General features: G+C 65.2%; 2 protein-coding genes across 2 annotated transcripts; both read left to right on the top strand.

Annotated features, from left to right (window-relative positions):
- Positions 1–8,951: 8,951 nt before the first annotated feature.
- On the top strand, positions 8,952–10,518 carry TMUB1 (transmembrane and ubiquitin like domain containing 1). Its single transcript, XM_065630096.1, has 2 exons — positions 8,952–9,439; positions 9,744–10,518. The coding sequence occupies exons 1-2, from the start codon at positions 9,039–9,041 to the stop codon at positions 10,096–10,098; spliced, it is 756 nt and encodes a 251-aa protein (XP_065486168.1). The 5' UTR covers positions 8,952–9,038; the 3' UTR covers positions 10,099–10,518.
- On the top strand, positions 10,103–21,952 carry FASTK (Fas activated serine/threonine kinase). The gene is made up of 10 exons (XM_065630062.1): positions 10,103–10,843; positions 11,122–11,716; positions 13,283–13,753; positions 14,390–14,538; positions 15,179–15,395; positions 15,516–15,675; positions 16,217–16,308; positions 16,648–17,254; positions 17,430–17,544; positions 21,644–21,952. The coding sequence occupies exons 1-10, from the start codon at positions 10,607–10,609 to the stop codon at positions 21,728–21,730; spliced, it is 2,730 nt and encodes a 909-aa protein (XP_065486134.1). The 5' UTR covers positions 10,103–10,606; the 3' UTR covers positions 21,731–21,952.
- The last annotated feature ends 209 nt before the right edge of the window (positions 21,953–22,161 follow it).

Raw genomic sequence — 22,161 nt, forward strand, 5'->3', positions numbered from 1 at the left:
CCCGGGCTGTGGAGGAGCCGACCCCGGGATGGGACACACGAGTGGAACCTCTCACAGACCGTGGGGAGGGACCCAGGGACCGAGGGGCTGGTGTTGGGTGGCGCCGAGCGACAGCCCACCCCTGAACCGGTGAACCGCGGGGGTCCCGTGCGAGCGCCCGGCCCAGGGTGTCACCCGTGGATGCGCCGTGCGCGGCAGATCGCGGCTGAGCTGCACGTCTGTGCCACGAACAGGGACGAACGCGCGAAGGCCGAGGCAGGAACAGGAACGAGCGGGGCTGGCCAGGGAGGGGACACCGTCCCCGGCACCGGGACAGACCCTGCGGGGCCAGACCCGGTCGGGACGGGCGTCCCGTGGCACGGGGACACCCCGGCACAGCGTCCCCTCGGAGCTGGTGGCAGCGACCGGGGCAGCCCCGTTACCGAGGCGGGTCCAGACCCCCCGCTCTGTCCCGCTCCCCCGTTCCGTTCCACCCCGGCGGGGTCTGTGCACCATCGGCAGCCCGAGCAGAGCTGGTTCTGTTCGTGGTTTAGCTCGTCTGGAAGTGATCGTGGAATCACTGCTGATAAAAGCAGCGGACTTGACAAAAAAGGGGTGGAGCGACAAACAGCTACGGAGCAGACACAGATCCGGCTCACCTGGCAAGCTGCGCCCGCCCGGGTAACATGGATTTAAATAGGCAAAATTGATCATTCCCCTGGTAATAAAAACTGTAGCCCCAGCTGAAGAAACAAGGTCTTTGCTCTGGGAAGGAAAATATCTGAGGAGCACTCGGGGGTCGCACGGGAACCGACAATGGCGCAAAACTGCCCCAGGAGGGGCCAGTGCAGCTTCGGGGTTTGGAGGGAGGGACCGGCACAGGACACGGATCCTGCACGGCCAGATCTCACCAACACTGCCAGATCCCACCAGCACAGCCAGATCTGAACTGGCACAGCCAGATCCCACCGGCACTGCCAGATCTGAACTGGCACAGCCAGATCCCACCAGCACTGCCAGATCTGAACTGATGCTGCCAGATCTCACCGACACTGCCAGATCCCACTGACACTGCCAGATCTGAACTGACACTGCCAGATCCCAGCGACACTGCCAGATCCCACCGACACTGCCAGATCTGAACTGACGCTGCCAGATCCCACCGACACTGCCAGATCTGAACTGGCACAGCCAGATCCCACCGACACAGCCAGATCCACCAACATGCCCCCGCTGGCTCCACAGAGATGCTCGGGGTCCGGGGGCTGCGTGGGGGAAAATCTGCACTGCGGAGCTGGACAAGGGTTTTCAGTTTGTGCCTGTGGAGCTTGTCAGCTGCGGATGTGGCAATTGTGGCAGACGAGCATGTTCAGGGAGAAAATACGGAGATGTGAAGGTTCCTCCTTGCAGAAGAACCATAGGAACCGTGGCTGCTGTGGAAACGGTGGAACGCAAATGCAAACGCAGCCAGAGTGTCTGGGGGGCGTTCAGGAAGGTTTGCACCAGAACATCCTCGACACGCGTGGATCCACATGGAGCTTTGCTGGAAGGTGAGATTTGCCTGAACAACACCCAGAAATGCCACTGCGGTGCCAGAACGGGCACTGGCTGTGCCGCCAACCCTGACCCCGGCACCGCAGCCCCTCCACCGCCACCGCTGTCCTCACCACCGCGTCCTCCCCGCTCTGCCACCGTCCTGGCATCCCCGGACAAGGGCATGGTCCCCATCGCCAGGACAAGCGGCCTCTCGCCAGGACCTCTGGCAGAAGAAAAGCCTCCAGGACAAGTGTCCCAGCTGCAATACACCATTTTTGTGACACCAAACTGCCCCCATCGCAGCTCCCTGATCCAAAAAGCGCAAATAAAAACCCACAGGGATTGTGTGACCCCCGCAGCCCAGCCCGGGATGTCACTGAGCTCACCCCGCGTCTCCCACCGTCCCTGTTCCGCCTCGGCTGACATCAACACAATTTCAAAACAAACTGGTAAAATACTTTGCTTTTTGTAAAAGGATGAAAAAGAAGAAGAGACTCGACAGCAATGCAGGGAAGGGCTGCAAAGGGTCGTTTCTGTTCATGCCCTGGTCCCAGGCCAGGCTCCGTTGTCTGACCAGGCTCCTGGGGATGGTTAACCTGCCCGTACAAACCGCCGGTGATGGGATCAGCAGCTTTTGCTCTGTTGCGGCCCTCAGTTATTCTTAGAAAATGATCAAACTTGGAGTTCCCTTCTGGAGCTTCAGCAGACGACTCCTTTTCCTTTCTGCGCTATTCCCTCCCTCTCTTCATCGCTTTCCTCTGTATTTCAGGACACACAAAGCTGCTGCAATCACCTCGGTTCCCAGCTGACATGAGCCCGAGGTTTCCCGCGTTCCCCAGGACCAGCGAGGGGCTCCCGTGGGGCTGGGCTGGGGCAGCCCCAGCAGAGTTTGCCCATAAACATTTATAAACTGCCGCCACTTCAGGCCATGTTAATGCATCAACACCCCAGTGCCGGCAGCCCCGCTCCGCGGCGTCACCAACCCGGCTGGTCCCGCTCTGGGTCCCTGGGGATGTCATGGGACAGCTGGGGGTTCGTCCCGGCAGGTCACAGGGCGTCCGCCCGTCACCCCTCGCCTGGCCCAGCAGAGATGGGCTGCGGTGACTTTCTGCAGCCGAGCGGGCACTGGCCGCCCCACGTCACCTGCCACCGGCACCATCCGGCTGTCCCAGCACACAGGAACTTCTTGGCTGTTTATGAGATGTTTTGTGCGCAGGAGGCTGGGCTGGCCCGGCGGCCCCCGTGGCATCGTCCCCTTCCTCCTCCTCCTCCTCCTCCTCCTCTTCTCCCCGCCCGCCCCTCTGCACGTTCACAGACCCCCAAGCAAACTCCTCTGGAGCCGTAGACTGAGTGGGGAACCGCTGCCGTCACCACTGCAGTCACCACTGCAGTCACTGCTGCTGTCACCACTGCCATCACCACTGCTGTCACCACTGCTCTCACTGCTGCTGTCACCACTGCTCTCACCACTGCAGTCACCACTGCAGTCACCACTGCCGTCACCGCTGCTGTCACCGCTGCTCTCACCACTGCAGTCACCAATGCTGTCACCGCTGCTCTCACCACTGCAGTCACCACTGCAGTCACCACCGCATTCACCACTGCTCTCACTGCTGCTGTCACCGCTGCTGTCACCACGGCCACATCCCCCCCGGGCGTCCAGCGTCCCCCGGCACCGGGGTCCTGCATGTCCCCATCACCACCCACCGCCCAGCAGCTCCCGGGTGCGACATGGGGCGCAGGGAGGGGACGAGGCCAGGGTGGGTGCTGGGGGATCCCCAGGATCGGGGGACCCGCCACCAGCAGCCCCTGTGCAGCGGGACCCCCCCACCCCCTGGCTCCCCCTGCGCTGCGGGGCTGGAAATCAGAGCCCGGAGCTGCTGCAAAGGCAGACGAGCCCGGGGCGAGAGGAGCCCACGTGAATCGCAGCAAACAGATGGAGCTGGGACTTCTCACAGATACGGGAGGAAGAAATCCTGCAAGGAGCGGGATGTGCTGAGGGGCCGTGTCGCACGACGCGGAGCGGGACGGGGAGGCAGGCGGCAGCGCGGGGGAGACGAGCCCGGGGTGCTGGGGTGAAAACGCACCCGGACGGTGGGACCGGGGCTTTCGATGGGCATTGGCCACGGAGAGATGGAAACTGTGTTTTGGGGTGAATTTCATGCTCAAACCCCAACTTTGTCAGCTCAGAGTCGCTCTCCATCTGCGGCACTGCCATCTGACGCCGTTTGCAAGTGCCTCAAACCCACTCCGCTGCCAAGAGAAGCGATGCCGCCTCCTCCTCCTCTTCTTCCTCCTCCTCCTCTTCTTCCTCCTTCTCTTCCTCCTCCTCCTCCACCCCCACGCCATGGGGGGGCAGCACCCCCACAGCAGAGTTGGGCCGAGGGCTCAGGCCCAGGGCTGAGCCTAAAGGGGTGTCCTGGCCCCACGGGCACAGGGTGAGGGTCTGGGGGGCTCCTCGGGGCTCTGGAGCTTTGTGGGGCACATGGGACCCTGAGGTGTTAGTCACACTGGTGCTGGAGTTAGGATCAGGTTTAGGTTTAGCGTTGGGGTTAGGGTTAGGGTCAGTATTAGGTTTAGGGGTTAGGTTTAGGTTTGGGGTTGGGGTCAGGATTAGGTTTAGGGTTGGGGTTATGGTTGGGGTTAGGGTCAGGATTAGGTTTAGGGTTGGGGTTGGGATTAGGGTTAGGGTAAGGATTAGGTTTAGGGTTATGGTTGGGGTTGGGGTCAGGATTAGGTTTAGGGTTGGGGTTAGGTTTAGGGGTGGGGTTAGGGTCAGGATTAGGTTTAGGTTTGGTCTTTCCCTGCACCCCAGGGGAGCAGGAACCCCCGTCCCTCCCCACGCTGCAGCCCCGGGGGGCTCAGGTTGCCCCGTCCCCCCACCCCGGTCGGGTTAACGGCTCCTGTCCCAATCCAGCCCCACTTTGCTGTGGCTCCTGCTGTGAAGCCAACAGGCAGTGGCGGCAACTGGGTGGGCAGGGGTGTTTAATAAGGAGATGTCACCATCAAGTCACAATAACCGTGCTCTTCGCGCTGGGGATCAGGGCGAGAGCTTTTCTCCAGAACAGCTGCAGCTTTTTAATCTGACTGGAGCTCGGGGGTAACTGAGCGCATTAATCCCACTCAGGTCTGTGCCGGGCACGGCTGTCAGGCAGCCGGCAAATGGCAGATCCAAATACATAGTTCAGTGTATGAGGCTGTTTGACACCAAGACCTGGATAGAGCCTTGCAGGAGAGAAACAGCACAGAATCATGGAATTGTTTAGATTGGAAAAGATCCTCAAATCACAGAGTCCAACCATAACCCAGCCCTGGCACTGCCCCATGTCCTGAGAACCTCATGTCCGTCTGTCCAACCCCTCCAGGGATGGTGACTCCAGCACTGCCCTGGGCAGCCTGTTCCAATGCCCCACAGCCCTTTGGGGAAGAAATTGTTCCCCAGATCCAACCTCAACCTCCCCTGGCGCAACTTGAGGCCGTTTCTTTGTGTCCCTGTCTCCCCTCAGCTCCTGTTCTCCAGCTGAACCCCCAGCTCCCTCAGCCGCTCCCATCACACTTGTGCTCCAGCCCCTTCCCCAGCTCCGTTCCTTCTCTGAACTCGCTCCAGCACCTCAAGGCCTTTCTTGGTGTGAGTGACCCAAAACTGCCCCCAGGATTCGGGTTTGGCCTCCCCAGTGCCCAGCACAGGGACGGTCACTGCGCTGGTCCCACTGGCCACACCGGTGCTGGTCCTGTTGGCCAGAGCTGGTCCCGCAGGAGATGAACTGTGCCGGCACGTGCCTGGGTGTTAAAAAGAAGCTGAAAATGGCAGTGAGGTGAATTAAAGCCTCTCGGGCACTGTGGAGGTACCACCTGGGGACACAGGCTGGCAAGCCCGGGCAGGGACATGGGGACAGGCTGGTGGGGTGGGATGGAGCTGGCACAGCCCAGCAGTGAGGGGGGACACAAAGGGACCAACACCAAGGTGTCCTTCGGAAAAGTGGAGCGGTGAGTACAGGAGGAAACAGAGGGACTGTAAACCCTGGCAGACTAAACACATAACACACCGAGGCCGCAAGACAGCTCTGGGGAACAACCCGGAGATGAGACCCAGCAATGAACCTTCCTGCGGACACTGTGGCACAGGAGAACCGGGGGGACGGGGCTGGTGGAGGAGCTGAACCTGATCTGGGCACTGGGGAGCCTGGGGAGCAGCCAGCAGGGTCACCCTGCGCGGGGCACAGCAGGGGACCCGCGGGGACAGGTGGTGGCTGCAGAGGACACCGGGGAGCGGAGCTGCTGGGTGCGCTGAGCGGGGCTGCAGGGATGCAGGACCCCGTGGGTACCGGGTGCTGGGGGTCCCTGAGCAATGCCACCCACCCATGGCTGGAGGGAACATGTGGGAGATCCTGCAATCCAGCCAGGAGCAAACGAGAGGAGCTGCAGGAGCTGCAGGAGCTGCAGGAGCAAAGAGCCCATGGGTCTGACCCACAGAGGGGTGGAGGGGATGGCTGCGGGGCAGAGACGTCCTGACCTCGCAGAGCGCCAGAGAGGAGAGACCTGACACGGGGGAGGTGGCCAAAGGGTGAAGGCGCCTTGGATTCCCACGGGCGCTAAGGAAAGCAGGCAGCCGTGGGGTGGGCAGCTGTGGGGTGGGCAGGATGGCCGTGGGGCAGGCAGGACAGCTGTGGGGTGTGCAGGCAGCTGTGGGGCAGGCAGGATGGCCGTGGGGCAGGCAGGACAGCTGTGGGGTGTGCAGGCAGCTGTGGGGCAGGCAGGATGGCTGTGGGGCAGGCAGGACAGCTGTGGGGTGTGCAGGCAGCTGTGGGGCAGGCAGGATGGCCGTGGGGCAGGCAGGACAGCTGTGGGGTGTGCAGGCAGCTGTGGGGCAGGCAGGATGGCTGTGGGGCAGGCAGGACAGCTGTGGGGTGTGCAGGCAGCTGTGGGGCAGGCAGGACGCTCACCCCTCCTGGCCCCACAGCCCCCCCGGCTCCCACATCTGCCCCGTGGTGCCAGAGCCGCCACCGGGCTGGGGACATGGCCACGCGAGAGCGAGCGGGTTTGGCCCATTTCCGTGTCCATCGCACGTACCAGGACAAACGGCACAGGCGCCGCAGAGCTGAGCTCTGGCCTGGGGCATTGCTTCCCGTTAACGGTGTTTCACCAGAGCACCGGTGGATCGCGGTGTGGGGCGAGAGCCGGGGCCGTGCCGCAGACTCACCGAGCACGATCTGCTCGGCTGCGCCAGGACACCGAGGGGTGACTCAATTACCCCGTGGAAGCACTTTCTTTCTCAGGGAAATAGGAAACGGCTCCTTAATCGAGCTGGAAAGACACAAAAAGACTCAATCTCTGGAAGCTGAAGCCAGACAAATCCACGCTGAAAATCAGATGCAAAATTTTATGGGTGAGGGCGATTAACCAGTGGATTAAATGCATCAAATTGGAACAGTCACAACCACTCAAATGGTTTTGTTCAGACACGGCTTATTTTCTGTATCCTGGAAGTCCTAAATCCTGTGTCAACTTCCTACACAGTGCACATATTTTTCAAATCTCCTGCTTCTCTCGCATCCAGCACTGTTACATCCCCGGGATCTCATTTCCCGTTTCTGCAGCCGCCTCCCCAACACCTGCACGGGATTGTGGCGATTCCTGCCCCCGCTCCCTGCGACGATCCCCACGATGGCACCGGGCTGGTCCCCGACATCCTGCTGCTCCCGCCTGATTGAAAACTTCATCACAAAAACCGGGCCACGGAATCGCTGTGGAAAGGGCTTGACCGTGAAGTATTAAACGGGACGACAAGATGATGCGTTTGTAATGGGTATTTGCCGTTCTCTCTGCTCAGAGCGCGTGAGGTCGGTGCTGTCGCAGCTCTGGATCCCAATCCCGCAGCTGCTGGGAGGGTCCGGCCCCGGCAGAGGGTGCAGGACGGGGCCACGGGGGCGTTTTGAGGAGCAGATCCCCCCTGGGCTCCCGCGGCTGCTGTCCCGCAGCCCAGGAGACAGAACACCTCAGTTCCATGTCCTACAGCACCCATGGGGGTCCTTACAGCACCTATAGGTGTCCTGCAGCACCTATGGGTGCCCTACAGCACCTATGGGTGTCCTGCAGCACCTATGGGTGTCCTGCAGCACCTACAGGTGTCCTACAGCACTCATGGGTGTCCTGCAGCACCTACATGTGTCCTACAGCACCTACATGTGTCCTACAGCACCCATGGCTGTCCTACAGCACCTACATGTGCCCTGCAGCACCTATGGGTGTCCTGCAGCACTCATGGGTGTCCTACAGCACCCCCGGGTATCCTACAGCACCTATAGGTGTCCTACAGTACCCATGGGTGTCCTACAGCACCCACAGGTGTCCTACAGCACCCATGGGTGCCCGGCAGCACCCGCTGGGCCGCACAGCCCGCCTGCCCCGCCGCCCTCCCCAGGCTGGTCAGCAGCGTCCCCAGAGGTGACAGTGCCCGCAGTGACCAGGGGCAGGTTCCCTTCCCACGGGGACAGGGTCCAGCTGCCACCAGACCCGACACACTGTGCCCAGTGCCCCCAGTTCTCTGTGTGTAAAGCGAAGAACAGGATATTGGTTAAATGATGAAAATATTCTTGCTCTTAAGCAGAACTGCTGACTTCACGCTGCTTCAGTTGTGTGAGACATGTCAGCTGGACGGTTTCACAGACTCATCACAGCTGGTTTGGGTTGAAGGGCCCTTCCCAGCCCCTCCAGTGCCCCCCTGCCATGAGCAGGGACATCTGCACCAGCTCAGGTTGCTCAGAGCCCCGTCCAGCCTGGCCTGGGATGTCTCCAGGGATGGTTCAGCCACCACCTCTCTGGCCAACCTGGGCCAGGCTCTCACCACCCTCAGGGCAACAATTCCTTCCTCATGTCCGGCCTGAATCTCTCTCCTTTAGTTTAAACCATCACCCCTTGTCCTATCACAACAGGCCCTGCTCAAAAGTCTGTTCCCGTCTTTCTTATGGGTCCGGAAAGGCCGCACTGTCTCCCCGGAGCTTCTCTTCTCCAGCTGAACACCCCGGTTGTCTCGGCCTGTCCTCCCAGCAGAGCGGCTCCAGCTGCCTCCGTCCCTGCAGCCCGTCCAGCAGCGCCCGGCCCGGCTCGGCTCGGCTCGGCTCGGCTCGGCTCGGCTAGGCCCCAGCAGGGCCGGGTCTCCTCGCACCCACAATGGCGGGGGAGAGAAGGGGCGTGGCCGAGGAGCCCGACGGCGGAGGCCCCTCCTGGCGCGGGGCATGCCGGGAGTTGTAGTCCCGACCCGGCACTGACCGTAGGGAGGCGCTGCCAGCGCCGGGGACGGGACTACAACTCCCGGCGTACTCCGCGGAGAGACCGCGGCGCATGCGCAGATCAAAACTACAGCTCCCAGCGTTCCCCGCGGGCTGCGCTTCCGCGCGTGCGCAGAGCGGGACTACAGCTCCCGGCGTGCCCCGCGGCGGGCGGAAGCGGCGCGATGGCGGCAGGTGCGGGGCCCGGGCCGGGCTGACGGGCCGCTCCGTGCCCGCGGGCGCTTCGCTGCCGCCATGGCGCTCATCGAGGGCGTCGGCGACGAGGTGACCGTGCTCTTCGCCCTGCTGCTGGTGGCCGTGGTGCTGGGGCTGGCCTGGGCCTCCACCCGCGCCCCCGAGCCCGCCGCGCCGCCCCGCGCCGCCGCCGCGCTGCCCGAGGAGGGTCCGCCCGCCGCCCCCGGCCCCGTCCCGCACAAGGCCCCGGCGGCGGGGGCGGCCGCGGCGGCGCCCGAAGGGGCGGGCGGGCTGGCGGCGGGGCTGCGGCCCCGGGCCGGTGCCGCTCCGGCGCAGGGGCCGCCCGCGGAGGAGGACGGCGGCCCCGCCGAGCCCACCATGGTCCTGCGGCTCAAGTTCCTCAACGACACGGAGCGCCTGGCCCGGGTGCGCCCCGGCGACACCGTCGGCGCCCTGAAGAGGTGAGGGGAGGGGAGGGGCGGGCCGGTTCTCCCGGCACCGCCGGGGCCCTCTCGCGGCTGCTGGGGCGGCCCGAGCCCCCGGGCGGCTCTGCCCTTCCCCGGGGACGTGGAGCTGCCGCCCTCGCCCTGTGCGGGTGCTCCCCGTGCCCGTCCCTGGCAGCACCGTCAGCCCGTCCTGCCAAACGCCTTCGCTCCAGGTAGTGCCGGGGGCAGGTGACCAGGGCAGAGCGGGCGCTCTGGGGTGGGAGCAGAGGGGATGCCGTCCTGGTGGATCCGTGACATCTCTCTCCTTTCCCCGTCCCAGGGCCCATTTCCCCGGGCAGGAGCAGCAAGTGCGGCTGATCTACCAGGGGCAGCTGCTGCGCGACGACGCTCAGAGCCTGGCGGCCCTGCACCTGGGCCACAACAGCGTCCTGCACTGCCACATCTCCCAGCACAGCCCGGCCCCCGCGCCCGCCGGCCCCCACGCCTCCGCAGACCCCGTGCACGCCGCCCTCAACGTGGGCAGCCTGATGCTGCCGCTCTTCGTGCTGATGCTGGCTGTGATCTGGTACTGCCAGCTGCAGTACCGCCACGTCTTCACCGCTACCGCCACCACCTTCCTGGCCGGCCTCACCCTCCTCTTCAGCTTCATGGCCTTCACCATGTACCGCAGATAGCACAGCCCCGTGTCCGCAGGAGGCGCCGCGCCGGGGCCGCCTGGTCCTGCTGGAGCCTGCTGGCCCTGGAGCCGGGCTGGGCTGGGGCTGCCCTGGGGCTGCAGGACCCGGTGTTGTGGGGGGGCTGCACTGGGGCTGCAGGGCCCAGCGGGGCCCAGGGAGCCGGTGTTGGGCAGGGGACGGCAGCTCCCCCGCAGGCCGTGGCACCGGGGCTGTGCTACCTCGGGGGGGTGTCCCGGTGCCCCCCGGCCCTGCACAGAGCGTCCATCCGTCCCGCCTGCCACTCGTGCCCGGGCCGACGGTGCCCTGGCGGGCCGCGGTGTCTGCTGCCCCGCGCGGGGATGGCCCGGGGGTGCCCGGGTCCCGATGCGGGGGGGCCGCTCCCGTGCGCTCCGTGACGATTAAAGAGCAGAGACTGTGCGCGCCCGTCCGGCTGAGTGCGCGGGGGCGGGGCTCCGGGGGGCGGGGCCTGCGCTCGGGCCACGCGACACGCAGAGCCGCAGCGAGCATGCGCCGGCACTGCGCTCGCTCATTGGAGGACGCGGGGTGGCTTTTTACGTACGTCGCTACGGCCGCTGCGGGAGCTCGCGCGCCTGGCTCCGCCCCCGGAAGTGTGGGCCGCGCGGAGGGTGGGGCCGCGGGCTCCCCGGCGCTGCGGGGGCTGACGGGAAGATGGCGGACTCGGTGTCCGGGAGCTGCTGAGCGGCCGGGGCGGCGGCGGGTCCAGCGCGGCCGCCAGCGCCATGTAGGGCCGGGCAGCGGGGCCCGGGGGGACGGGGGCGGGCATGGGCGGCCCCGGGGATGGGGGCCTGGGTGGGCCGGGCGTCGCGGTCCCGCTGCGGCCCAGCCCGGCGCGGGGGTCCCGGTACCGGGCGGGATCAGCGCGGGCCGGGCCCGGGGGCGGCCCGGCGCGGGGGCGGGGCGGGCCGGGGTCCCGGTACCGGGCGGGATCAGCGCGGGGGCGGGGCGGGCCGGGGTCCCGGTACCGGGGCTCCCCGTGTCCTCACCCCGCTGTCCCCGCAGGGTCTCCCGCCGCTCGGCCGCCCCGCGCCCCGCCGAGCCCCGGCCATGCTGCGCCTGCGGCCATGGCTGCGCGCCCTGAGCCGGCCCCGCGCCCCGCCGGGCCCGCCTGCCCGTGAGCGCAGCGGCCCCGGGATGTTCCCCGCCTGCTACTGCGCGGGCAAGGCCAAGCCGCGGGCCGTGCTACTGCCGCTCGACCCCTACGGGCAGGGGCTGCTGCAGCCATGGGCCCCGGACGCCGGGCGGGCCCGCGGGCACGGCAAGAGGAAGAGCTGGAGCTTCATCCACGAGAAGATGAGCTACGACACCTTCTTCACCATGAAGCGGCTGATCGAGCGGTCGCGCAGCGTGGGCGAGGTGCTGCGCTGGGTCACGCAGAACCCGGGCAAGGTGTCCGCCAGCCACTACCCCATCGCGCTGCACAAGCTGGGCCAGCTCCTGCAGCAGGGCCCGGCCGGCGGCACCGGGGACAGCCGAGCGCCCGGCCACGTGCTGGAGCAGCCCGAGTTCCAGGCGCTCTGCCAGGCCATCATCAGCGGCTGCTCCAAGTTCGATAACTTCAGCATCGTCAACTGCCTGTATGCCGCTGCCGCGCTGGGTGAGTGTCAGGGCTGCCACGGGACACGGGGGGTCGTGAGGTGAAAAAGGAGCGTGTTGTTCCAACTGCCGTGCGAGGATGCGCACTGAACAGAAGCTGGTGTCTGGGTTCGTGTGTGGATGCGTGTGCTGTGCTGGCTCCATGGCGGTGCAGCCGTGTCCCTCCAAAGTCGGACTCTGGTCGGGGTGCAGCAGGAGGGGCTTGGGGACAGGCTGCTCCGGGGCTCAGCTGCTGCTGCGCCCGGCATGGTGGTGCCAGCGCTGGCTGCGCCATCAGGATAAACCGCTCCCCAGGTTCTGTTCCGGTCCCTGAAAATCAGCAAATGTGCAAGGTGTGAGGTCTTGGCTGAACCTCTGCAAACCCTGAGCTCTCGGTCACTGAGTGTCTGATGTTTGGGAGGAGGGTTCGGGCTCATTGAGTCCTGCTGGGCTGTGTCCTGGGGGCTCCCCCTTTGCTGGGCCGGAACCCTGCAGGTTCTGCCACCTGTGAGGAGGGGGACACGTCTGGGGGTGCCCGTGAGGAGGGGGACATGTCTGGGGGTGCCCATGAGGAGGGGACATGTCTGGGAGTGCCCGGTGCTCCGTGTCCCCCCGTGCAGCCCCTGCCATCCCCGTGTCTGTTTTCCTGGCGCGGGCTGAGCAGGTCGGGCCGTGTGTTGGTGCAGGAACCGGAGATGCTGTGCAGTGGGATGGTTCTACTGTCCCGTGCCCCGGTGTTGGTGTGTTTGCTGACACTGGCTCCTGGCTGCAGGGCCGCTCCCCCCGATCTGCACCATGTTCTCCGCTGTCGCCCTCACCGCCCTGAGCTGCTCATTAATACAATGCGAACGCGCCTGTTTGAGGCCTTGTTAAGGAACAAAGCAACTGCTCCATCCAATTCTTCACTTTCCATCTCCTGACCCATGTTCGATGAGGGATAAAACACAACGACTGGCCCGTGGGCTGTGTTATGCCTTCCCAAACGCCATCCTGGCTGCCGGGCCCTCGCGTGGGCACGGTGCTGCCTGCGCCGCCAGCAGACGTCCCTCCCGACACATGGACACCCTTTGCCTCTTGCCGTAACCGTGCTGTGTGCCTGGCCCCGCTCTGACCGTGGCTGAATAAAAAGAGGTGGGGGAAGTGATTCCCCCAGGAGCTGAGTCTGAACAGCTAAAGCTGAACAAGGAAACAGGACAAGCTTGGGATTGTGGAGGGATTAATTCCTGTTGTACGTGGAGAGCTTTTATTTTGTAATGTGCTGGCATCTTGTTTGTTTTGCAACCAGAGCTTTGTTTGAAGTACTTTTTGAGGTGCATTATTTATCTTTCAGAAGTTAGAGACTTTAAAAGTCACCTTGCTCTTGTGGGTGAACTGGAGGACTCCCACAGCCGTGGGGTGGGGGGATAATCCCAGGGCCCTGCATGACTTGTTCCGCAGTGCTGAGGCACTGATGTTCCCATCAGCCTTTACCAAACCCTTCCTCGCTTCGGTTTGCTCGCCAACACGGCACATCTACCCTCTCATGGGCGCCAGAACCGCGGGGCCAGTGGTGCCGGCGGTTCGGGTGTCCCTAACCCCTTCCCCGCAGGGCTGCCCGGCGAGTCGCCGCTGGTGCGGGTGCTGGAGGACGAGTCCCGCAGCCGCCTGGGCCGCTTCAACCAGAAGGACGTGTCAATGGTGTTCAGCAGCGTGATGCGGCTGCACCCGTCCAGCCCGCACCCGCTGGTCGAGTCCTGCCTCAGCAGCCTGGAGCGGCACCTGGACCGCGAGCGGCACCCTCAGACCCTCTTCCTGCTGCTCTCCTACTACCGGCTGCGCGCACAGGCGCTGCAGGGACACGCCGCCTCCGACCAGCAGCTCGTCAACAACCGCAAGATCCTGCGGCTGGTGCGGCACACGCTGGGGCAGGTCAGCGCCATGCGGGAGCATGAGCTGGCCCTCCTGGATGAGATGCTGGCCCTGTGTGCCCAGGAGGCCAACAACAAGGCCCTGGAGGCCATCTTCAGCTCCCAGCTCTTCTACGAGAACCGCCAGGAGCGATTCATCCGCAGCATGGCAGGTGTGGCAGGGGATGGGGACAGTTCGGCCCGGGGGTCCCAGGCGTGCCCACAGCAGAGGACACTGGCTTCTCTCTGCGCCCTGGGCAGCCTGGGGACTCCTGTCCTGGCCCGTGGGATGTGGGGGCTGTGAGAGACCCCCGGGGGCTGTGAGCTGGGGCCTCACTGTGGCGGTTGGTGGCAGCAGAGGTGGGAGCCGGGGATGCTCTGCACCGTGGCCACCCTGTCCCTGCGCCCCAGGCTGTCCCTGCGCCCCAGGCTGTCCCTGCGCCCCAGGCTGTCCCTGCGCCCCAGGCTGTCCCTGCGCCCCAGGCTGTCCCTGCCTGGGCTGACCTCTTGCCCCAGGCGGGGAGCAGGCTGGTTTCAGGGGTTCCACAGAAGGGCCCCTGTTCTGTGCGCATTCCCAGGGTTCCTCTGGGTGCAGGTGGTGGGAACCTGCCTCTCACCAGCCCTGTAACGTGGTGGGTTTTGGCAGGCGCCAGGTTTGATGAACGATGGCCCTGCTGCCCAGTGGTCCCCGCCTGTGCTGCCACCCCTGCCCTGGCTGCTGGAGAGCTGCGCTGGGCCAGTGTCCCCCCCGATGGGTGTCCCCTCTGGCGGGTGTCCCCCCGATGCCACTCACTGTGTTTGCTCTGCAGAGTGGCTCCCCAGGAAGGCAGAGAACTTGACCCCCTACACCATGGCCCTCATTGCCAAGTACGTGGCCCGGCACCGGCTGCGAGAGCCGCGGCTGCTCGACACCATCGCAAATTTCCTGCTGAAGCGTGGGGAGCAGCTCGACAGCAAGGTCAGTGTCCCCTGGTCTACCTGGGGCTGTGCTGGTGCTGGGGACACCATGTCCCTTCCCTGTGCCCTGGTCCGTATGGTGCTGAGAGCCCGGCGCTGGATCCTGGTCTGTGCCGCGTCCTGCTGCCCGGCCCAGCGCTGGGTCCTCAGCACAGGACAGACATGGACCTGCTGGAGAGGGGCCAGAGGAGCCCCAGAAATGACCCGAGGCTGGAACAGCTCTGCTGGGAGGACAGGCCGAGAGAGTTGGGGGGTTCAGCTGGAGGAGAGAAGCTCTGGGGAGACCTTAGTGCAGCCTTTCCGGACTTAAAAGGAGCCGATAAGAAAGATGGGGACAGATATTTGAGCAGGACCTGTTGTGATAGGACAAGGGGTGATGGTTTAAACTAAAGGAGGGAGATTCAGGCCGGACATGAGGAAGGAATTGTTGCCCTGAGGGTGGTGAGAGCCTGGCCCAGGTTGGCCAGAGAGGTGGTGGATGAACCATCCCTGGAGACATCCCAGGCCAGGCTGGACGGGGCTCTGAGCAACCTGAGCTGGTGCAGATGTCCCTGCTCATGGCAGGGGGGCACTGGGGGAGCTGGGAAGGGCCCTCCAACCCAAACCAGTCTGTGATCCTGGGACCCCCTCTCCTGCCGCAGGTGATCCAGAAGCTGGTGTTTCCCTTCAGCCGCATGAATTACCGCCCGTCCAACCACAGTGAGCTCTTCCCCAAGCTGGAGGCCATCCTGGAGCAGAAGGCCGGCAGCTCGCCCCTGGCCACCGTCAACATCCTCATGTCCATGTTCCAGCTCAGCCACTTCCCCCAGACCGTCCTGCACCAAGTCTTCTCCCCGGCCTTCATCACCAATGTCATGAGTACGTCGGGGCTGTTAGAGCGCGGGGCGGGGGTGGGTTTTGGGAGCGTTGGGCTGAGCAGGCTCCCCAGGGCCAGCTTGTGGGGGTTGGTGCCGCGGCTGAGCCGGCCATGCCCTGCAGGCAGCCCCTACGCGCTGATTGTGCGCCGGTACCTCTCGCTGCTGGATGCGGCGGTGGAGCTGGAGTTCCGCGAGTACAGCGGCCCCCGCCTCGACCCGCGCTACCGCGTCCTTATGTTCGAGCACGCGCTGACGGCCGACGAGGCCAACAGAAAGTACAGGTGAGCGCCGGGGGCACGCGGCATGGCTGGGAGCCGGGCGGTGCTGCGGGGGACGTGGGGTTGTCACCCTGCTCTGGCAGGATCCCAGCGAGGGTGGCACTGGGTGAAGGTGCATTCGTGAGCTCCAAAGCCTGTAGAGGAGCAGTGAGAATTGTAGAGTCATCTAGGGTAGAAAAGACCCTTGAGATCATGGAGTCCAAGCGTTCCCCCACCCCTGGCACTACCCCATGTCCCTGAGAACCTCATCTCCATCTGTTCAGCCCCTCCAGGGATGATGACTGCACCACTGCCCCGAGCAGCCTGTTCCAATGCCCCACAGCCCTTTCCAAGCAGGAGAATATGCTATGGGGCAGCAACATTGGGAGCTTTTCTGCCAAATGAGCCGAGCGTGTCCCCTCCTTGCCCCACAGCAGCAGAGCCCGTGGCTCAGGGCTCTCCTCGCTCCCAGGGCCCCACATCCCTGTGCAGCTGTTTTCAGGGGGAGGCTGTGGGGGGCAGCACTGGGGGCCCTGCAGCCTCCTGTGACCCCCTCTTCCCGCAGCTACAAGGGGCTGGTGGCCGAGGCGCTGCGGCAGCTGGTGGGGGAGGACTGCTACCGGCAGGATGAGGTGCTGCCCCCCGGGTACTGCACAGGTCAGGTGGGGCCCTGCCCAGGGGGGCTGCTGGGGGGCGTGGGGGGCTCTGGGGTCTGCAGAAGGCCTGCAGCTGCCTGGCTGCTCAGGGGGCCGGCGGGCGGGGGGTTATTGAGGGCAGAACTAGATTTGCTGCCTTGTCACCACCTTCCCTGTGCCACTGCGTCCCTAGTGCTTGAGGACGGAGCTCACCGAGCTGGTGGCTTTGGCAGGGGAATCCCTCTGTGCCCTGTCTGCTGCCCTGGCCATCACCCTCCCCTTGGGGCGCATGGGGTCCCTGAGCCGGTGTCCCATCACCAGGGGGTCTCAGGGCCGGCTCTGACCTGTGTTTTCTCTGCAGACTTCCTGCTGTGGATCAACCGCTCGGGCACCGTGCTGCCGCTGTCCCGTGTCCCTGCGGCCTCCAAGGCCCCCCCTGCCCACACCACGTCCCCCAGCACCGCCGCCCTGCGCTCCAGCATCCTGGCGCTCACCTCGGACTTGCAGGACTTTGCCCCGTTTGCTGCGGAGGCACCAAGCAGCCCCCGGCAGAGCGGCCTGGCAGGGCGGTTCCTGCCCGCGCTCTGCCCAGCGCCGGGGGGGCCCTGCTACCAGCCCCCCTCGGACTATTACTGCGGGCTGGGCAAGGAGCCGGCCCTCGAGAGCCAGGGCAGCCCCGCCGAGGGCCTCCCCGCACCGGCCGGCACCCCTGACTGCTCCCCCCACGGCAGCTCCACCGCCACGCTCTTCCGGTTCCCCATCGGCAAGATCCTGGAGGAGGAGGAGGAGGAGGAGAAGGCTCCCGGACACGACCCCAAGTGCTTCCAGGGCGGGCAGGCTGTGCCGGAGGAGCCGGGGGAGAGGACCCCCCCTGCCAGCGAGGCCACTGGCCCTCCACCGTCACCGTGCCGGCCCAGCCCCAAGCGGGGGCCGGGAGATGGGCTGCAGGGAGCTGAAGAGATCCAGAGGTACCAAGCCGGTCCCTGTCCCCACTGTCCCCACCGCCCCTGGTGCAGCTGCCCCTGCCAGCCCCTCATGGCATGGCTGAGGGTGCTCCCCGCGATCCACCGCTGTCCCACCACGGGTGACGCCGCTGCCGGTGCTGCCTGCGGGGTCTGTGACGCTGTCCCTCTGTCCCTGCAGGGTGGTGCTGTCCGTCAACGACAAGTGGCACTATTGCCAGAACTCTGACATCCTGGTGGGCTCACGAGCCATGCGGGATCGGCACCTGCGGCTGCTGGGCTACTCCCTGGTGCAGGTAAGGGGCTGCTCCCCCGGCAGAGCCCGTGCTGTGCCGCGGGCTGCGGAGCTGCCATGCCGGGGCTGGGCAGCGGGCGGCCGTGGTGCTGCTCGTGCGAGGATGCCTCATCCTCACAGCTCCTCGTCACCCGCCCCACCCCAGGAGTTTGGCCGGGCGGCTGGTGGGCAGTACCAGCCCCGGTGCCCCAGCGCGCAGGCGAGGGGACAGCTGCTGCTGTCCCTGTCCCCTGGGCCCGTGGGGATCCCCTGTGTGCAGGCAGGAGGACGGGGGCACCTGCTCCTCCTGGGCCTGGCAGGCACAGCAGCAGCGTTGACCACAGGGTGGAAATCGCGGGGGCTGTAGCTCAGGGTGACACCCGCACTGTAACCTCGGCCATTGGCGCTGTCATGTGCCCTGTGCCAGTGCAGGCGAGGGAGCCGAGGTCCCTCCAGAGCCGGTTTTGGAGCCCTGGCCGCTGTGGTGCAGGCTCTGGCTGGGCTGCGGTGAGAGCTGCCAACGGAGGAGCCCTCGGGGCTTCACCGCCTGCGCAATTGGCTTGAGGTTTCTTGGGAAACTTCAGATGTTGTTTTAAGGTGTGCAGCTTCTGCGAGACTGTTTGCAGGGTGATTTTTAGCTTGAGGATAGATCTTTCTGCAGAAAACAACCCAGAAATGTGGCCTCTTGGCCCTGTTTACTGCTCCACTTCAGAGGTCACCTGGATTACAGTCACAGATCTGACGAGCAGACTCATAACCATTTCTGAAAGCTCCTTACCTCCCCTGCTGCTGGCGGCATGGTGTGCCAGCACGAAGCTCCTCCTCATTTCATAACTTGCGGCGTCAGTGGCTCAGCAGCCGGTGTTTGTGCAGAGCTGTGCGGTCCTGTGACTGGGCTGTGTTTGCCCTGGCCATCCTGGTGCCATCTCCTGCCGTGCCACGCGCCCCAGCTCTGCCTGAGCCGACCCTGGGGACACTGCCCAGGGCCAGCCATGTCCCCAGACGCTTGTGGGACACAGCAGCTGGTGGCACGAGGAGGGGTCCCCAGCGCAGCTCTCACTGCGTGCCCAGGCTCCGGCGTGCCCTGGGCTGAGGACATTCGGCACAGCTGCCTCTGCTCCCAGCTTTGTGCCACCACGTCCAAGAGCCAGCCCGCCCTGCACCCAGCACACCCGCGCTGCGGGACTGTCCCACCCTGCGCCTGGCCCAGCCGGGGCTCTGTGCCCTGTCCCCAGCCAGCTCTGGTGACTGTCGCTGCTGGGTTTGTGGGTCAGGGCTGCTCGGGTGACCCCAGCGCGGCCTCTGGGGAGCCGGGCAGAACGGGACGGCACGGAGGGCTGTGCCAGGATGTGGGGCTGTGCCAGGATGTGGGGCTGTGCCGCTCTGTTCTCCTCCTCGTTGGAGGTTTGTTTCCTCTTTCAACACTGCGTGGAGCCGCAGGGCAGTTTGGGCTGGTGGGGCCTCCGGGGACCATCCCGTCCCCTTGGTCACCCAGAGCCACTGCCAGTGCCACGTCCAGCGGACTGTGGGTGTCTCAGAGATCAGCCGCTTCTTGGTCACCTGCTCCAGGCTGCTGCTGCTCTACCCGCATGGTGAAAGAGGCTTTTCTTGTCTTTGGGCTGGAGGTGTGGGGAGCTTTTTCTTAAATTTCAATGAGACTTCCTCTATTTAAGGCCTGTGCCCTTTCCTTGCTCTTTGTCACTGGCTGAGTCTGGCTCCTGTCAGGTGTTAGTACATACAGATCAGGTGCTCCCATAGTTTTCTTCTCCAGCTCCGTCACCTTCTCAGTGTCACCTGCTCGTCCCACACTCAGCCCCGAGTCCTGCCTGGGCCCCCACCGTGTGTCCCTGTCCCGTTCGGAGCCCAGCGCTGCTCACTCGGTGTGTCCCTGTCCCGTTCGGAGCCCAGCGCTGCTCACTCGGTGTGTCCCTGTCCCCTTTGGAACCCAGCGCTGCTCACTCGGTGTGTCCCTGTCCCCTTTGGAGCCCAGCGCTGCTCAGTCCGTGTGTCCCTGTCCCCTTCGGAGCCCAGCGCTGCTCACTCTGTGTGTCCCTGTCCCGTTTGGAGCCCAGCGCTGCTCACTCCGTGTGTCCCTGTCCCCTTCGGAGCCCAGCACTGCTCACTCTGTGTGTCCCTGTCCCGTTTGGAGCCCAGCGCTGCTCACTCTGTGTGTCCCTGTCCCGTTCGGAGCCCAGCGCTGCTCACTCTGTGTGTCCCATCAGTGCTGGGCAGCAGAGTCACAGATTCCCAGGTTTAAGGGACCTCAAGGATCATCTGGTCCAACCTTTCCTGGTGCAAGCCCAGTCTAGACAAGCTGGCCCAGCCCTGTCCAGCTGAATCTTAAACGTTGGGGAACCCACCCCTGCCTGGGGGAGATTATTCCAGTGGCTGATTCTTCTAATTGGGGAAAGTTTCCCCTTTGTGTCCAGTCGGAATCTCCCCAGCAGTAACTTGTAGCCGTTGCCCCTCGGCTTTTCCGCAGGCTCCTTGTCCCAAGGGATCTCCAGCTGCTCTGCAGCCGCTTCTGCGCCCTGTTGGTGGGGTGAGCTCTGCCCAGGGCTCTCGGCCTTTCCTCACGGTGGCTGCCCCGTCCTTGGGTCACCCTGGTGGCCCCTCCCTGTCCCCTCTCCAGCCGTTTGTACGGCTCCCTCTCCCTGCCCGTGGTGCTGTTCCTGGTGCCACCAGGATGCTGGTGGCCCTTTCCATGCTGGTGGGCCCCACCGTCCCTTCGTGCAAAGCCGCTGCCCAGCCGGTGGCCCGGCCGGTGTTGGTGTGCGGGGTTGTCCCTGCCCCGGCGCAGGATGTGGCCCTTCCCTGGGGGCGTTCCTGCTGTTTGTGTTCCTCTGAAGGGCAGCACAGTGTCCGCTGTCACCCCCACGCTCCCCGCAGCCTCACCGGGTGCGCTCGTCCCGTCGTCCTGGTCACTAACAAGGACGCCAACTGGAGTTGGCCGCGTGCCGCGGGTCCCGCTCCAGCTGGACGCTGTGCCGCTGTTCGCAGCTCATTGACCCGGCAGCTCAACCCTCCTTGCAGTTAATTTAAGGCTCCTCTGGCCATCGTGTTGCCGTGTCTGCTCTGCCAGCGCTGCTGCCCGCCGTGCCTGGCAGCCGCGGCTGCATCTGTGCGACCGTGCCAGGGCCGGGCTCCGCGGGTGCCGCTGGGCAGCAGCTGTGGGTTTGCCACTGTCACTGAGCGGGGCTTCTGCCAGGAGAGCCGGCTCCTTCCCGGCACAGCCGCGGGCTGCAGAGACGTGGCCAGGTCATGGAAACACAGCTGGTGTGTGTTGGAGGGACCTTCCCAGCCCCCCAGTGCCCCCTGCCATGAGCAGGGACATCTGCACCAGCTCAGGTTGCTCAGAGCCCCGTCCAGCCTGGCCTGGGATGTCTCCAGGGATGGTTCAGCCACCACCTCTCTGGCCAACCTGGGCCAGGCTCTCACCACCCTCAGGGCAACAATTCCTTCCTCATGTCCGGCCTGAATCTCCCTCCTTTAGTTTAAACCATCACCCCTTGTCCTCTCACAACAGGCCCTGCTCAAAAGCCTGTCCCCATCTTTATTCTCGGCCCCTTTTAAGTCCAGAAAGGCCGCACTACGGTCTCCCCAGAGCTTCTCTCCTCCAGCTGAACACCTCAACTCTCTCAGCCTGTCCTCCCAGCAGAGCTGTTCCAGCCTTGAGTGTTTTTAGAGAGCGTTTGTGGAAAAGCGCTGGCCGGGTTGTCCCCGAGGCGCTGAGGGGAGGGACCGGGCCTGGGCACAGGTCACCTCTGCTCCCCCGGGGTGGGACGGGGCCGGGTTTGGTGCTTTGTCCCCCCGTGGTGTTGGTGACAAGGGCTCAGGGTCACGGTGAGGCTGGAGCAGCCCCAGCTCTGCAGCACCGCGAGTCCCCGCTGCGGTGGGGATCGGTGCCGGGGCTGCTGGTGCCGGCAGGGCCCCTGCGCTGGGCTGAGCTGGAGCGGGACGCGGCGCTGGGGCTTGTCTGCCCCTCCTGAGCCCCCCAGCACCGTCCTCCTGACCCCGCTGCCATGGGGCTGTCCCAGGCGGCAGCGGGGCAGTGCTGGTGGAGGCACTGGTGGAACTGGTGGCCATGGCAGATCTGCTCTGACGTCTGTCCCTCCCTCCAGCTGCCCTACACGGAGCTGGAGAAGGTGAGTGGCATCGAGGAGGCCAAGCACTACCTGCGGCAGAAGCTGAGGGAGCTGCGCTTCTGAGGGACGGACGCCCCGACCCGGGCAGGGGATGGAGCCGGGGGGGGACATGGAACTGCCCCTGGCCCGGGGTGTGGGGCTGGGCCGTGGGCACCTGCTCGGGGCCGGCGGGCGTGAAGTATTTATTGCGTGACGGGGGGAAGGGGTGACGGCTGGTGCGAGGGGGAGTGTGTGGGTCGGTGCTGCTGGGGGGGCCCCTCGCCGCCCCCTCGCCCCGGGTTCGCTGTGGGGGGTGGCAGTGGGGGGTGGGGTGTCCCTGTGTCCCCACCGCTGCTGGGAGGGAGGGATGGCTGGTCCTGGCCGCCCCGGTCCTGCAGGGTCTGGGGGTGCGGCAGTTTGCACAGGGGGGGCTGTTCCCCGCGCCGGGAGGAGGGGGGGGTTGGGGCAGCGGGGTTAACTTTACAATAAAACCGGTGAAAAGTGTGCAAAGTCCC

Source organism: Caloenas nicobarica, chromosome 2, assembly GCF_036013445.1.
Source record: "Caloenas nicobarica isolate bCalNic1 chromosome 2, bCalNic1.hap1, whole genome shotgun sequence".
NCBI classification, from domain to species: Eukaryota; Metazoa; Chordata; class Aves; order Columbiformes; family Columbidae; genus Caloenas; species Caloenas nicobarica.

What these genes read in the sequence shown, in the direction of transcription:
- TMUB1 (XM_065630096.1), top strand. Translation starts at nt 9,039, where the DNA reads ATGGCGCTCATCGAGGGCGTCGGCGACGAGGTGACCGTGCTCTTCGCC. An exon ending in ACCGTCGGCGCCCTGAAGAG is followed by an intron (nt 9,440 to 9,743) that starts GTGAGGGGAGGG and finishes TCCCCGTCCCAG; the next exon opens with GGCCCATTTCCCCGGGCAGG.
- FASTK (XM_065630062.1), top strand. Translation starts at nt 10,607, where the DNA reads ATGCGCCGGCACTGCGCTCGCTCATTGGAGGACGCGGGGTGGCTTTTT. An exon ending in ATTCATCCGCAGCATGGCAG is followed by an intron (nt 13,754 to 14,389) that starts GTGTGGCAGGGG and finishes TTTGCTCTGCAG; the next exon opens with AGTGGCTCCCCAGGAAGGCA. An exon ending in GGAGCTGAAGAGATCCAGAG is followed by an intron (nt 17,255 to 17,429) that starts GTACCAAGCCGG and finishes CTGTCCCTGCAG; the next exon opens with GGTGGTGCTGTCCGTCAACG.